The 12,760-nt window shown below is 40.3% G+C and overlaps 1 protein-coding gene across 12 annotated transcripts in view; it reads right to left on the reverse strand.

Moving 5' to 3' along the window:
- Positions 1 to 657: 657 nt before the first annotated feature.
- CDKAL1 (CDKAL1 threonylcarbamoyladenosine tRNA methylthiotransferase) overlaps positions 658 to 12,760 on the reverse strand; it is a 585,431-nt gene continuing 573,328 nt past the window's right edge. For 11 of the 12 annotated variants that reach the window (XM_089776363.1, XM_075921165.2, XM_089776362.1 and 8 more), the window contains one exon: positions 658 to 2,211. In XM_089776363.1, coding sequence (XP_089632489.1) covers positions 2,017 to 2,211 — 195 coding nt within the window. In that variant the 3' untranslated portion in view covers positions 658 to 2,016. The remainder of the gene's footprint in view (positions 2,212 to 12,760) is intronic. The other variant, XM_075921160.2, reaches the window with a different exon arrangement.

A 12,760-nucleotide genomic window follows, 5' to 3' on the forward strand; every position in this document is an offset into this window, starting at 1 on the left:
GCTCTATAACAGAATGTGTAAGAACAACCTCAAAGTGAAAAGGAAGACAGTAACAAACTGGTGATCTAAGGACATTTAAATACCTTTGGAATACTTGATTTGTGGCCCACAGTATACATAGCCAATTTCTCCTACTTTCTGCTGAGATTAATTTTGGCTTGTTTTGTTTTGAAATTCTGAGATCATAAAGAGTTGTGGGTGACATTCTGGCTGCATTTAAGCTAATGTGGCCAGAAATCCATCCTGCTAACTTATCTACAAGCATTGTAAGCCTCCTGCCTTCAGTCAGGCTAGGTCTACACGACACCTTTTTTTTTTCTTTCGGAAAAAGCTATGCAAAATGCACTCCGCATTTTTCATACCTTTTTCCGATTTTTTTTTGGAAGAGGCTTTTCCGAAATTTGGCCCTTCTGCACTGGGCTTCCAAAAGAGCGTATTTGCACTGCCGCAAAAAAAAGTGAAAGAGCAAACATGTTCCCTGGATACAGCAGAGTTTTTCCGGGATATCAAACACCGCAGTGTAGATGTACCCTCAGTGTTGTGACTCATGGGCTAGGGCAGAGGGGACCTTTGTGTATCACAGCTCCTTTACAAACATGTCTTAACTCCCTCACTAACTAAACCCCCAAACAAACAAGCCAGTGTGGACAATGGGTGTGCAATTTTGGAAACCTTTACAGATAACTGTTTATTTACAAGATACTCCGTTAGAGAGCTGGAGAGAAAAGATGGATACAATGGACTCATTAAAGGTAGAAGTGAAGAACTTATCCATGTATCTTATTTGTACAAAATTACATTTTGCCTGGATTATTGAAGATAGCAATGCTCTTGCAATGCTCCCATCCCCCAGGCCAATTTCTCAGAACCTATTAGCTAGTTGTTTCTAGCCAATAGGACCGGAGAAATTGGCTGGGATCAGTTCCTATTGGCTGGTTGTTTGCAGCTGATAGTAGCTGAAGATTGGACTGGGGAGAGATCACACAAAGCCTCCCTCTCCCTGCAGAGCAGAGAGCCACATGGACTGCACTTTAAAACGTGGAAGCTGCATGCCTGAGGATCCCGACAGGGTGGTCCGCAGACTGGATTCGGTGACTTGGTGGGCCAGATCCAGCGCCAGGGCTGTATTTTGACCAGCCCTGACATAGACAATTCTACCTCCTGGAAAAAAATATGATTAAAAAGACAATTTGTGGTGTATATGAAATGTAATTTCCGCTATAACTTAGTTTTCTCATTCTGCTTAAATTAAGGCTCGATCCAAATCCCACTGAAGTGAGTAGGAAGATTTATAGAGACTTCAATACCTGTTGGATCAGGCCCATGCTGATTGCTGATTACATTACATTTGCCTTTTGAAGAAATAGATAAATTCCCTACTCAGTGATCAGGAAAAAAAGGGTTCAAATTATTTCTATGAAACAATAATTTTTTGATATATTTAGAACAAAGTAAGTATGTTCTGTAATGCTCCTAGTTGAGAGGCTGAGTTATTGATGATTGGTTTTGGTATGTCAAAGTTACTTCAAAGCTGGCTGTGACACCAGCACTGACAAATGACAAATTGCAATGGTTTAGCAGTCCTATTATTGAATATTTCATTTTAATATAAAAGGACATGTATCTATAAAGATGTTCAAGGCCGCTTCAAACATTCATCATCTCAAGAAATAACCAATACTTTTGCATGAAAAAAGATTCCTTAATTATTCAATGGGTTTCCTGCACACACATTTCCCTGCAGCTCTGTAAAAACAAATAAGCAAACACCTGTATTTCTTTAAAAATGAAAACAAATAAGAGTCTGATGTGACCCACCATTTTCCTGCTCTTGATAAAATAACCCACAGAATGAAAATAGGGGGAGGATGGGTCTCACTCAAACTGGATGAAAGGAAAAGCTCAGGGTGAATACAAATTATTGCTCAATTTACATCTGTTCTTAAATGGATTCCCTCAGAAGATTTTAATCCACACTTTATTTGTCTTCAAAAAAGCTTCATTCCGTTTAGAGTTCTATTTAAACACCTCTGTAAAAAAAGTAACAAGAATTGCCAGTAAAGCCAGGCTGACAGACATGATCTTCAGTCCACTTCCTCCTTGCTGCCAAAGAAGTTGCACCACCATCCTGGAACTCGATGCTTTTTCTCGGATCCCAGCAGAAGGGCATGCTTTCAAATTCAAGCCATTTTCCAGCACATATCTGAACTCCTGTGGAAAAATGCAGGAATTAGATTGACTACACACTAATTACATCTGATGATGTACACCAAGTGCAAAGAAATTTTCCCCTTCATAATAATGTCCATCATGAATTCTTCTTATTTATGTCATTTGTTTCTCATACATGATGAAGAATTTGTGCTGATGCCATACTGAGTCAGTTTCTTCACTGAAATCCATTGTAAAAACAGTACAGCCATTGCTTGGCTTGGCAACAGTCTGGTTAAAGAGAAGAGGATTTTGGGGGGAAGGGCTTTTTTTTTTCTATTTCACTACCCTCCCCCTCATTGGTTCCTTCAAAATAGGACCAAAATAGGGGACCAACAACACTGCCACCTTTTGCACACCAGACCCTGCCAATGTCAATCACTGTATCTCCTGGAGTGCCAGCTCAATGTTGCTCCAAAATCCTCCCATAGCACTTTTCCCCGACCCTCAGGAGGCAGCTGTGCTGAACACTCACCTTGGTCAGCATATTGAGTCTCAAGGTCCCCTGCAAGGGCTACTATTACTACTCTCAACCTGGTTAAAAACACCAACCGTCCTCGAGAGCAGCAGGATCTATTCTGCATGCTGAGTTGCCACATCAGCTTAAAATCTGAATGGTAAACTAACCCTAATGAAACTGTTCTCTACTACAACACATACCTATTTCAACAGAGGTTTATGGTTAAAAATCCCAGCGTCTGCTTAAATGCCATTAGAGTACAAATGCAAGAAGATATAAATAATGGAATAGAGCATAACAAAAAAGATTTACTAATATGTTGTCACAACTTTTATCGTTCTGTTTATTTTGGGTTATGCCTGGTTTACATTAGTCTTTTTCCTATACCACTTTTCTTTCAATAATTTATTTAATAAGTCGGACTGAACCACTTGTATTTTTAACTTCTTGAAATCTCTCTTTTTAAAATATTTTTGAGTCACTTTTTGCCCCTCCCTTTTTCTACCTGTGCATCACCTTTGCTTTCCAGTTATAATACAAAGTGTCTGTCTGAACAACCTTACATTCCTAAGCATCTGTAACAGGAATGGGTGCATATCTGTCCATTGCTAGTGTAGCTCCTGACTGAATACAACAAATATAAACATTTGAAGATGCCCGCCCATGTGAAAGTATGGCAGCATAATCTAAACTGTTGATTTCCAGGATTAAATACTGTTATAGCATTTAAGCAGAGAGAATTATCATAATTGCTTAGATAAACATATATCAAAGGAGCAAAATTACAACTTTAGATAAGTGCAGTGTTAACATCAGAGGTGTTGTTAATTTAGGGCTTGTCTCTGGTATGGGGTGGATCAACACTGCAGCAATTGATGGGAGCAACTGATCCACCGGTGGTCGATTTAGCAAGTTTAGTAAAGACCCACTAAATCAATCATTAATTGCTCTCCTGTTGACACCCTCCAGCATGGACCCTGTGCTAAGTAGATATAGGCCAGGGGTGTGCAACCCGTGGATCGCGACCCCTGAGGGGGTCATGACTGTCTTTCTGGGGGGGGGAGGGGGTTGCAGCGCTGGGCCGACTGCCATTTTGTTTTCCCGGCTTGTTGTTCGACATGCACGCAGCCAGGAGAGTGGCATAGGAGCAGTCCAGCACCTGAAATCAAAGGGGCCGCAACAAAATTTTCCAGACAGCTATTTTTTTTTTTGCTCAACTGGGGGCCGTGAATTAAAAAAGGTTGAGTACCACTGATCTAAGCTACACTACTAAAGTAACTCAAATTGCACTGCTTAGATCAACCTGTCCTTGTAGTATAGATCTGCCGTAAGAGAGCACACAAAGCAGCTGGAGGATTACCGAACATGTAACTTACGAAATGAAGATGATTTGCTAAACGTACTGTAGGTAAAATACTGTCCACTGGATGAGAGGAAGAGAAATAAATGGACAACTATATTGGGTTACAGTGCATTCCGGAAAGATATGCTAACTAAGGGTATGTCTACACTTGCTCCCTAGTTCGAACTAGGGAGGTAAATGAAGCATACCGAAGTTGCAAATCAAGCACGGGATTTAAATATCCCACGCTTGATTAGCATATTCGCGGCTGGTCGCCATTTTAAAATGCTGGTCGCCCAATTTAGCTTGCCGCGTGTAGATGTGGTAGTCCGATTTAAAACCCTTCCCTCGAATTAACTGTTACTCCTCATGCACACAAAGGCTGAACCCATGTGCTCTGTGAATAACTATCAGCTCCAGAAGAGAGGGGGCGTGGCACTTCTTGGCTGCCTGTTATTGAAACAGGCAGCTCCCACTGGCTAGTTTCTGGTAAAAAACCAGCCAATGGGATTGTGCTGGGGGCCGGAGCAGCTCCTAAAGCCTTCCCCTCTCCCCTCTGGGCTCTCAGATTTTAAAGTGAAACCGTCCGGCAGCTGCATTTCTGAATGGCGTGCGGGTGGGGTGAGGCAAGCAGGGAGCCTGCCTAGGGCTTCCTGCAGTGTCCGCAAGCCAGATCTGGTGGCTTGCAGGCTGCATCCTAACAACAGGCTGTATTTTTCCCAAGCCTGTTCTAAAATCAGCCAGCATAAGAAGATGTGAGCTATGACTCAGTCTTTATATTTTTTTCCAGATGTAAGTAATTTAGAATTAAAACTGCTGGTAACCTCATTATTAATAGAAACATTGCCCCCACTAATGACAGAGATAAGGGGAAAAATGGGGAGTAATTATCAAACGCAAATGCAAAAACAGCCACTTTGAGTCCAGAATCTCTTATTTCCACAGAATCAGGCTTTCATCTTATTTTGGCAACAGCAAAGTAAACACAAGACTTTGCTAATAAGGTATAATATAAATTATTAAACCGTCTAACATATGATCAAATGCATTTCAGATTATTTTCTGAATAATTCTGTCCTGACAACTGCCAGAAGTAATATATTTTGTGAGCGCTTGTAGTTCCTCATTGATTGGTGTTTTTCTGATGCTCCAGTCCCTGGCTTAAACTGAAGTGCATGAAAGAAATACATAAATCAAAACCTGAGGTTTGGCATCTGTCAATCACAGCTTAGCTTTTTTTTTTTAATAAGCTCTCACTGCATGTTTGTGAACAGTGACATAATAGCTATTCTACAGCTCTGAGCTGAGGTTTTAATGGATTCAAAACATTTCTTATATTCAAATTTCTTTTATGATTCAGGGGCAATATTAGAGCTTGAAGTGTTAGTTAACTTTGACTGCATATATCTCAAGATAAATTAGACTTCTCGATCTTTTATTCCAATCATATAGTACTTCACTACATACATGCTTGTATTACTATAAAAAACACTGATCTTATATAATCATGCACAACAAGCATATGTGAACAATTTAAAAAAACATTAAAATATGCATTATATATAATATTGTGCTATTTGAAACAAACTCTGGGGCTCTTGTATCTTGGAAGCATTTTCATGATTTTCAAAGCATACACTTACAAAAAGGTCCTAAAGAATATATAAGAAAATTATCTCTCTGCTAGCAAATTCTACTGTATAATTATGAAAATTATAAAAGGGTGTTTTAGTCTATAGGCTTATAGAAGCAATATGTATAGAAACTCATTACACATTTTTAGAGCCCTCTATGTTTAATCTCTATCAATTTATATAGGCTTTTTCCATAAGGGCAGGATATGATCTTAAGAGTCAAAAGAATTTGCATACAAATACATTATCTTTTCCAAATGTCATTACATAATCCTCACAATGCTAACAACATGTGGTATCCTTGCCATAATGCATCTGAAGTAACGTGCAGTGTGGAACAGAGGAATGCAAAAGAAGTAGTTTCTGATGCAACTTTTCAGTTCCTTAACTTACGTGTGTTTGGTGCAGCTGACGTGCCTTATGTTTCCATCTGTAAAATCTCACCATCCTCTAGTCTAAGAACTGACTGATTCCAGATGCTTATTCAAAGCTAGGTTAAAGTTTGCTTATTCATTACAATAAATGGGAAATCTTGAAAAATAATCAAAACAACAAGGCACTTTTGAAAGAGGTGTTTCACTTTGTTCTTTTAAATTATGTACGCAGGAAGGGCAGGGGAAGAGAACTGGACTCAGGGCTAAGTACATAATTAAAATTTGTTGTCAGTAAAAGGAACAGATTCTTACTCAGTTCCAATCATTACTGAAGTTACAGCAAGGAAAATACATTCATGAAAGCACCTCACAGAGAGACTGAAATCTGTAAACCTGTCTTACTATGTGTAGTTTACAGCCAAATCACTGAATCTGACCCTGTCAAGTGAGGTCATGACTACCACTTGAAGTTTGCCTACGGACAAACACAAATGACATGTTTATTTGATAATGAAGGGTCATGCAGAGACTGACTTTAAGTTACAGTGTGTGTCAGTTTTTCTCAAATCAAAGAGTTTCTCTGAGATTCATTGTCCATTAGGAAGATCATCTATCGCTCTGCCCTGCCCTAGCCCCACACTTCAAGACTGCAACTACATCTTGATGCTTCTTCTTCCATAAATTTCCAGGATCTTTTCTTTCTGTCAATACTCCCAAGATCTCAACTTCCATCAACCTGCTCTTCTCTGAAATTTTCCATGCTAGCTGTCTGCTTCAGGCTGAATTTTTATGAATAAATTAAAAGATCTGAGAAGGAGCTAAGAGAGAACTGGGACATGTGGGGTAAAGAGAGTGGAAAATTGTAACAGAACAAGGAGCTCAGTAGGTAGGTTGGGCCTAGAAGCAGTGGAAACAGTAATGTGAATGGGGAGTGGGTCAGAAATACATAATGGATAAGAATCTGGAAGGCAAGGAATTGGGGACTGCCTGGACAAGGAGATCAGAATGGGAGTTTGGAGGAGTAAGACTAAGCAAGGAGACTGGAACTGGGATGAGAAGCTGCAGCAATGAATGCTGGGACTGGCAATGTGAGAAAGGACTGGGATTTGGGATTTGTTGGTGGAGATGAGGCAAAAGAGGTTACAGTTGGGAGACATAAGCAGACGATGCAGTGGCAATTAGAGTATACTCCCCCACTCTGCAGTATGGAATGAAACCCAAGATTCTCAAGTGTCACCATTCATCATTGCTGTCAGAGAGGATCTGTGAAACCCACTGGCAAAGCATGTTTCTTATCCCTCTCTAATTCTGCTCCACATAAAGGATAACAACCTACTACTGCTACTAACTGCTTTATTGGCAAAAGTAGCAGAGGTTCATCAAGTGACTCTAAATATTGCAACATTGAAGACCCATGTGGGTATCAATATAGAATTTCTGTGTTTTAAGTTTGCTTTTCTAAAACCCTAAGAAATGTTACACATGCATACAAACAGAGAGAGAGCTGAGCTTTGTTAATTTAGGAAATGCCCAAACTAATTTTGGCTTACTTATACATTGGCATGAGATAAGAGTTTTTAATGACATGATCACATATCTTTTTTCCCCCACATGAACTCAACTAATTCAGAGCACAGAATGGATAATACTCAATTAACAAGCTGTTCAACCATTTGTTTTGGGAATGTATACACACAAGCGGGATGAAATAAAGTTGCTCAGGCAGCCTTAACTCTGGCATTGCCTAACTTTTGAGCGCACTTTGCAATCTTAAGGTCATTTGAGAGAGAGAGATTGCCTTAGTTTCTATTTAGCTTATGAGCTTCACACAGAATAGTTCTTCATTGTTTAGCAATGTCTCCAGACTATTCTCCATATGGAACAGGATGTTGGGGTGGGTGTGTATAACCTAAGGCAGTCACATATTTTGCAATTTTCCATTCTGGTGTTTACTCTTCACTTCAGGTCATTGACCTTTATGAATAGTTATCCTTATCCTGATGCAAGGGTTTCCATTTCACTTAATTTACTCTAGAATCTCTGGTTTCACTGCTGTTTTTGCTCTGCACTGGTTTGTCCAGGCCCCCATCTTGTGTCTCCATAAAAGATTTCCCATCTGGCACTCGGTCCTCTGGATCACGAGAGTCATTCCAGCATTATTGGTCTTTAAAGTCCTAACTGCTGTCATTAAATGGTGATGGAAGCCATCTGTTTACTTTCATAGTGCACAGTGGTCTTTCATCACTTCCCATCTTGGATGTGCCATGGCTCCCTTTGGATCATGTAAGTATCATTCTGGGATGATTTGTCCCTAAAGACCTAATTACGTCAATAAAATTATGACTCTAGTTCTGTTTACTTTCACAGAGAATGGAAGTGTTTCACCTTCAACCACGTCTTCTCTCCCCATATGCAGTTTTATTTCTGTGCTGACCTTTATGTGATCCCCCATATTCACTTTTTCACTCAATCTTTTATGGTACATATAGTGAGGATTTTAAATTCTTTGATGTTTTTTACACATACTAGGGTTCACAAGGTGGGACAGACCTTTAGTTCAGATCTTTTCATCTCAATCTTGAACTTCCTGTGAATAGTGACAATGAAACTGCAAAATCTATAATACTTAAGCTTATCATTCTTGTTTCTACTCTTATTTGTATTATGGTAGTGGCTAGAAGCTGCAGCTTCACTATACAAACATAACAAAGGGTATGTCTTCATTTCAAGCTGAAGGTATAAATTCCAACTTGAGGAGACATACCTGTCCCAATTTTGATCAAGCTACTGTATAAAAATAGAGGATAGCTGTGGTGACAAGAGGGACTAGCAGCCCTAAGAATGAACCTAGAATCTCACATAGGTATTTGTTTAGGGCATCTAGTCCCACTCGCACCACTATGGCTACACTATTTTTAGAGCTCTGTCACAATCACAGCTAATGGGTAAGTTTCCTTAGGGTAGAATTTGCAACTGCAGGTCGATGTGCAGACAAGCTCAAATATATGGTCCCTGCTCTATAGCACTTACTATCCAAGTATAAGACTATAAACTAGAGATGGATAAACCACAATCAGGAGGAGCTTAAGGAAACAGTGAGATGCTGTTAGGACAGAAATCAGTGCTCACAACAAACAGGCTGCCACTGTGAAAAAAAGCTATGTCGCATTCCACACAGCCTCTTCCACTGCAGAAGAATTTTCTCACAGTGGCATGGTCTATCATAATGTAGGAGTCAGTGAACAGACTTAAGCTCTGCAAAAATGTTTTTAATATCAATATGTTGCTAAGACTACCATAGGTAATCCTTTCACTCTGTAGGCTGCCCTCATTATACCTTTTAAGAAAAAGTCATAGTGCAAACATTATCAGTTCTTGTCAAACACCCACATAAGCTCACTAGTCCTAGGAAACATCATTCCTTGTAAAATCAGAGAACTGGATCAATGAGAGTCTCTCCTGTTATTTTACAATTTAACAGGGATTCTGAGACTTCTTCATTTCAATCCATTTCTCTCACCTTTTTGAACTGCTATGAAGAAGTCTTAATAAAATTAGTCAATACTGAAGTTTCTCATCAGGAGCAGAATATAAGAATGCAAGAGAAAAAACACAAGACACAAACAAAAGGACACACATATAAGGTGTTTGTAGGGAAAAGGAGTATTACAACCTTGTCATCTTGGCTGAAATAATCTTTCAGAAATTGGTAATTTTGTATTAAAAACCTCTCTGTGTTACTTCATTAAAATTAAGTATCCACTTCTCTTTTCACTTTTCATAGGTGCTTTGAGAAAAAGTGGTATAACTTGTTTCTTTCAAGTTATGGAAAATTATACTCTGGCCCTTCCCTCCACCTGTCCTGTGACAAAACCTCTGATTGTGTTACAGCATCCTTGATGCTCCTTCTAGTGAGAAAAAATAGGTGTCTTGTTGACTGGTTCATGTGGTTAAAGAATTCCTGATAATCAAGACATCATTTCTACCCCTTTCCCAGGCACGGAGAGAAGACTCTAAAAGTATTATCAGTCTGATCGATAGATATTCATAACTGAATTATCAGTCTGACAGACATTCAGATCCTTTTTGTAAAATGGTCTTGCTACATGGCAACGCTACTTATTTGCACCGATCTGGCAATACACATTTGAGGAGTTCAAAGCACTTTACAAAACATGAATAAAGTAACCCGCACAACACCTTTGTGAAGTATTATCCCCATTTAAAATGTAAGTAAATTGTTGCACAGTGAGGTTAATTGACTTGCCCTAGGTTATGCAGGAAGTCTGTGTCAAAACTAGGACTAAGACTTAGGTTACCTAACTCTTAGTCCTGTGGTTTACCTCAAAACAAAGCTCCTTTCTTGATGATCTATACTCTGTCCAGCAGGTGTCATACACATGTACCGTACCCAGTTTTCCTGTGTTTCGATTTAGTATTTACAATGCTTTAGTAATATCCCTTTGCTTGAGGTATTTTATCCTTAAGGCTACATCTAGACTGCTGCTTTTTTTGGAAAAAAAATTACCGATTTTTTTTGGAAGAGGCTTTTCCAAAATTTGGCCCCTCTACACTGGGCCAAATTTTGAAAAAACCTCCTCTTTCAGAAGAGCCCTTCATTCCTCATAAAAAGAGGAATATAGGGCTTCTGAAAGAGCACGTCTGCTCTTGCACAAAAAATGTTGGAAGAGCAGACGCACTCCCTGGATGCTCCGGAGTTTTTCCAGGATACCGGAAAAACTTTGTAGTCTAGACGTAGCCTAGGAGAAGATTAAGTTCTAATGGACACACTTCATTTGGAAAAGGAAGTAGGAAAATTACCTTACTGGCAATGTTTCTTCTAATCTTTTCCATCCATGTGCGGACTACATTTTGTTATGCGCACCAAAACATGTGCAGATGTGCACCACCTGTAGAAACATATGCTGCTTGTTGTGGGCACTCAGCTAATCAGCTGGGAAGCACCTGAATCTCTCCTGGGTGGTTTCCCAAGCACTCAGCTTACAGGGAACACCTGCTTACCACCTGGTGTGAAATATCGAGTCACAGAGACTAGCCCAGAAAGGATCACCAGATCATCTAATATGCCCTCCTGTATATCATGGGCCCCAACACCCCCAGACACCTCCAGCCCAAGCCTGGAATTAGATCACGGTATTAAAGTCCTCAGGCATGGGAATCTGGTAGCCTCGGTGGAGGAAGGCTTTGCCTTCCCAAAGCACGAGACATGGCCCTGCCTACACTCTGCCCCCAGAACACCTGCTGTTGGCCTTCCTCATACTCTGGGACCAGGAGGCTCGAGTCTCGCAGTCTCCTCCTTCCCTGGTGCTCTGGGTTGGGGCGCGTACACTTGTCCCTTCCCCTTCCCATGGTGGGGAGGGCAGGGCCTCAGCGGGGGGTAGAGGGGAGCTCTGTAGGTGGGACTGGACCCTGCCTTCCCCCAGCCCTCGGTGCAGCGACTGCCCATGCCCTCAGGAGACTAAACAATTGTGACATGGGCAGGCTCATTTGCCTCCACAAACAGGGAGTTTGGTGCTGGATGGATGAACAAAAATTTAGAGACCTTTGCCAGGACCCTTGATAGCAGGGATCTGGCCACCGAGGCTCAGAGCTCCCCTCAGCATTGGGGAGCTCACGCTGGTGCTCCAGCCCCTCCCCACTGCCCCCCTGTAGTGCTGAAGCACAGAAAATCTACTAGGGTGGGCCCCCTCAAGGCTCTGGTGTGTGAGGAGAATGTGGGGAGTGTCTTCTCAGTCAGGGACACATCAGTGAAGGTTTGGGATTTTTTAAATTTTATTTTGCTTCTCATTTGTGTGCAGCCCTGGACTGATTTTTCTGTGGGTCGGTGGTCCCCAATCCAAAAAAGGTTCCCTACACCTGCTATATAGGTTGGCAGTATCATCACAGGGATCTGCCAGATAGATTTTACAGGATCCAGAAGGAGCTTTTTAACAGGCAGGGTAACTGAGGTAGAGGATGTTCAGACCTCTTCCAAGGGAATCTTCAATGTTCTTCATTAACTACTGAAAATATCTTACATAGTTAGTTAATTTTGGGAAGAAGTACTTATGTGTTCAGACTGCTGTTTTACTTGCATCCTTTATACTCTCTCAGAATAACATGTTTTAGCTGGAAGGTTTATAACCCTTATCTCTGTAATTCTAAAATCCCAGGTTCATAATTATGCGTGGGGGAGTAGCGAGACACAATTTTCTGGTATACAGTGGGCTAACATTACTTCACTAACAGGGATGATGTACATGAATATAAATACTGAATAGAATTAATATTCTTGTTCTTGTAATCTGAACATCAGAGGCATTAGAGAAAAATACATGTTATTCATGATATAGAAGTCATGTTTACATTTGTTTACATTAAAACTATGTTTACTAGTCTATATTGTACTGCAAGGCAATAGGAGCTGTAGATAACTGCAAATGTTCTCAGTGCTACAGTTTGAGATTGACTTGTGTTTACTTTTCTTAGAATATTTTTTACTACAAAGTATTTTTCAAGCTTTTTTACTCTCTCTGAACTATTTGAGACTATGGTTCAAGGTTCAGTTGGAGTATGTGTTTGTTTACACTGAGTTCAGAAAGCAAATCAAATGGCATAACTTCTTATGTCCCTGCACCCTGATGTTTGCCACATCATTGGATGGGTCACCCTGGCATAATCATTTTCACTTGGTTTCTCAGACAGAGGAGCTGCATTTTAATTGAGCTCTCATGCAAAA

The sequence above is a fragment of the Pelodiscus sinensis genome, chromosome 2, assembly GCF_052426305.1.
Source record: "Pelodiscus sinensis isolate ZL-2025 chromosome 2, ASM5242630v1, whole genome shotgun sequence".
In the NCBI taxonomy this organism is placed as follows: Eukaryota; Metazoa; Chordata; order Testudines; family Trionychidae; genus Pelodiscus; species Pelodiscus sinensis.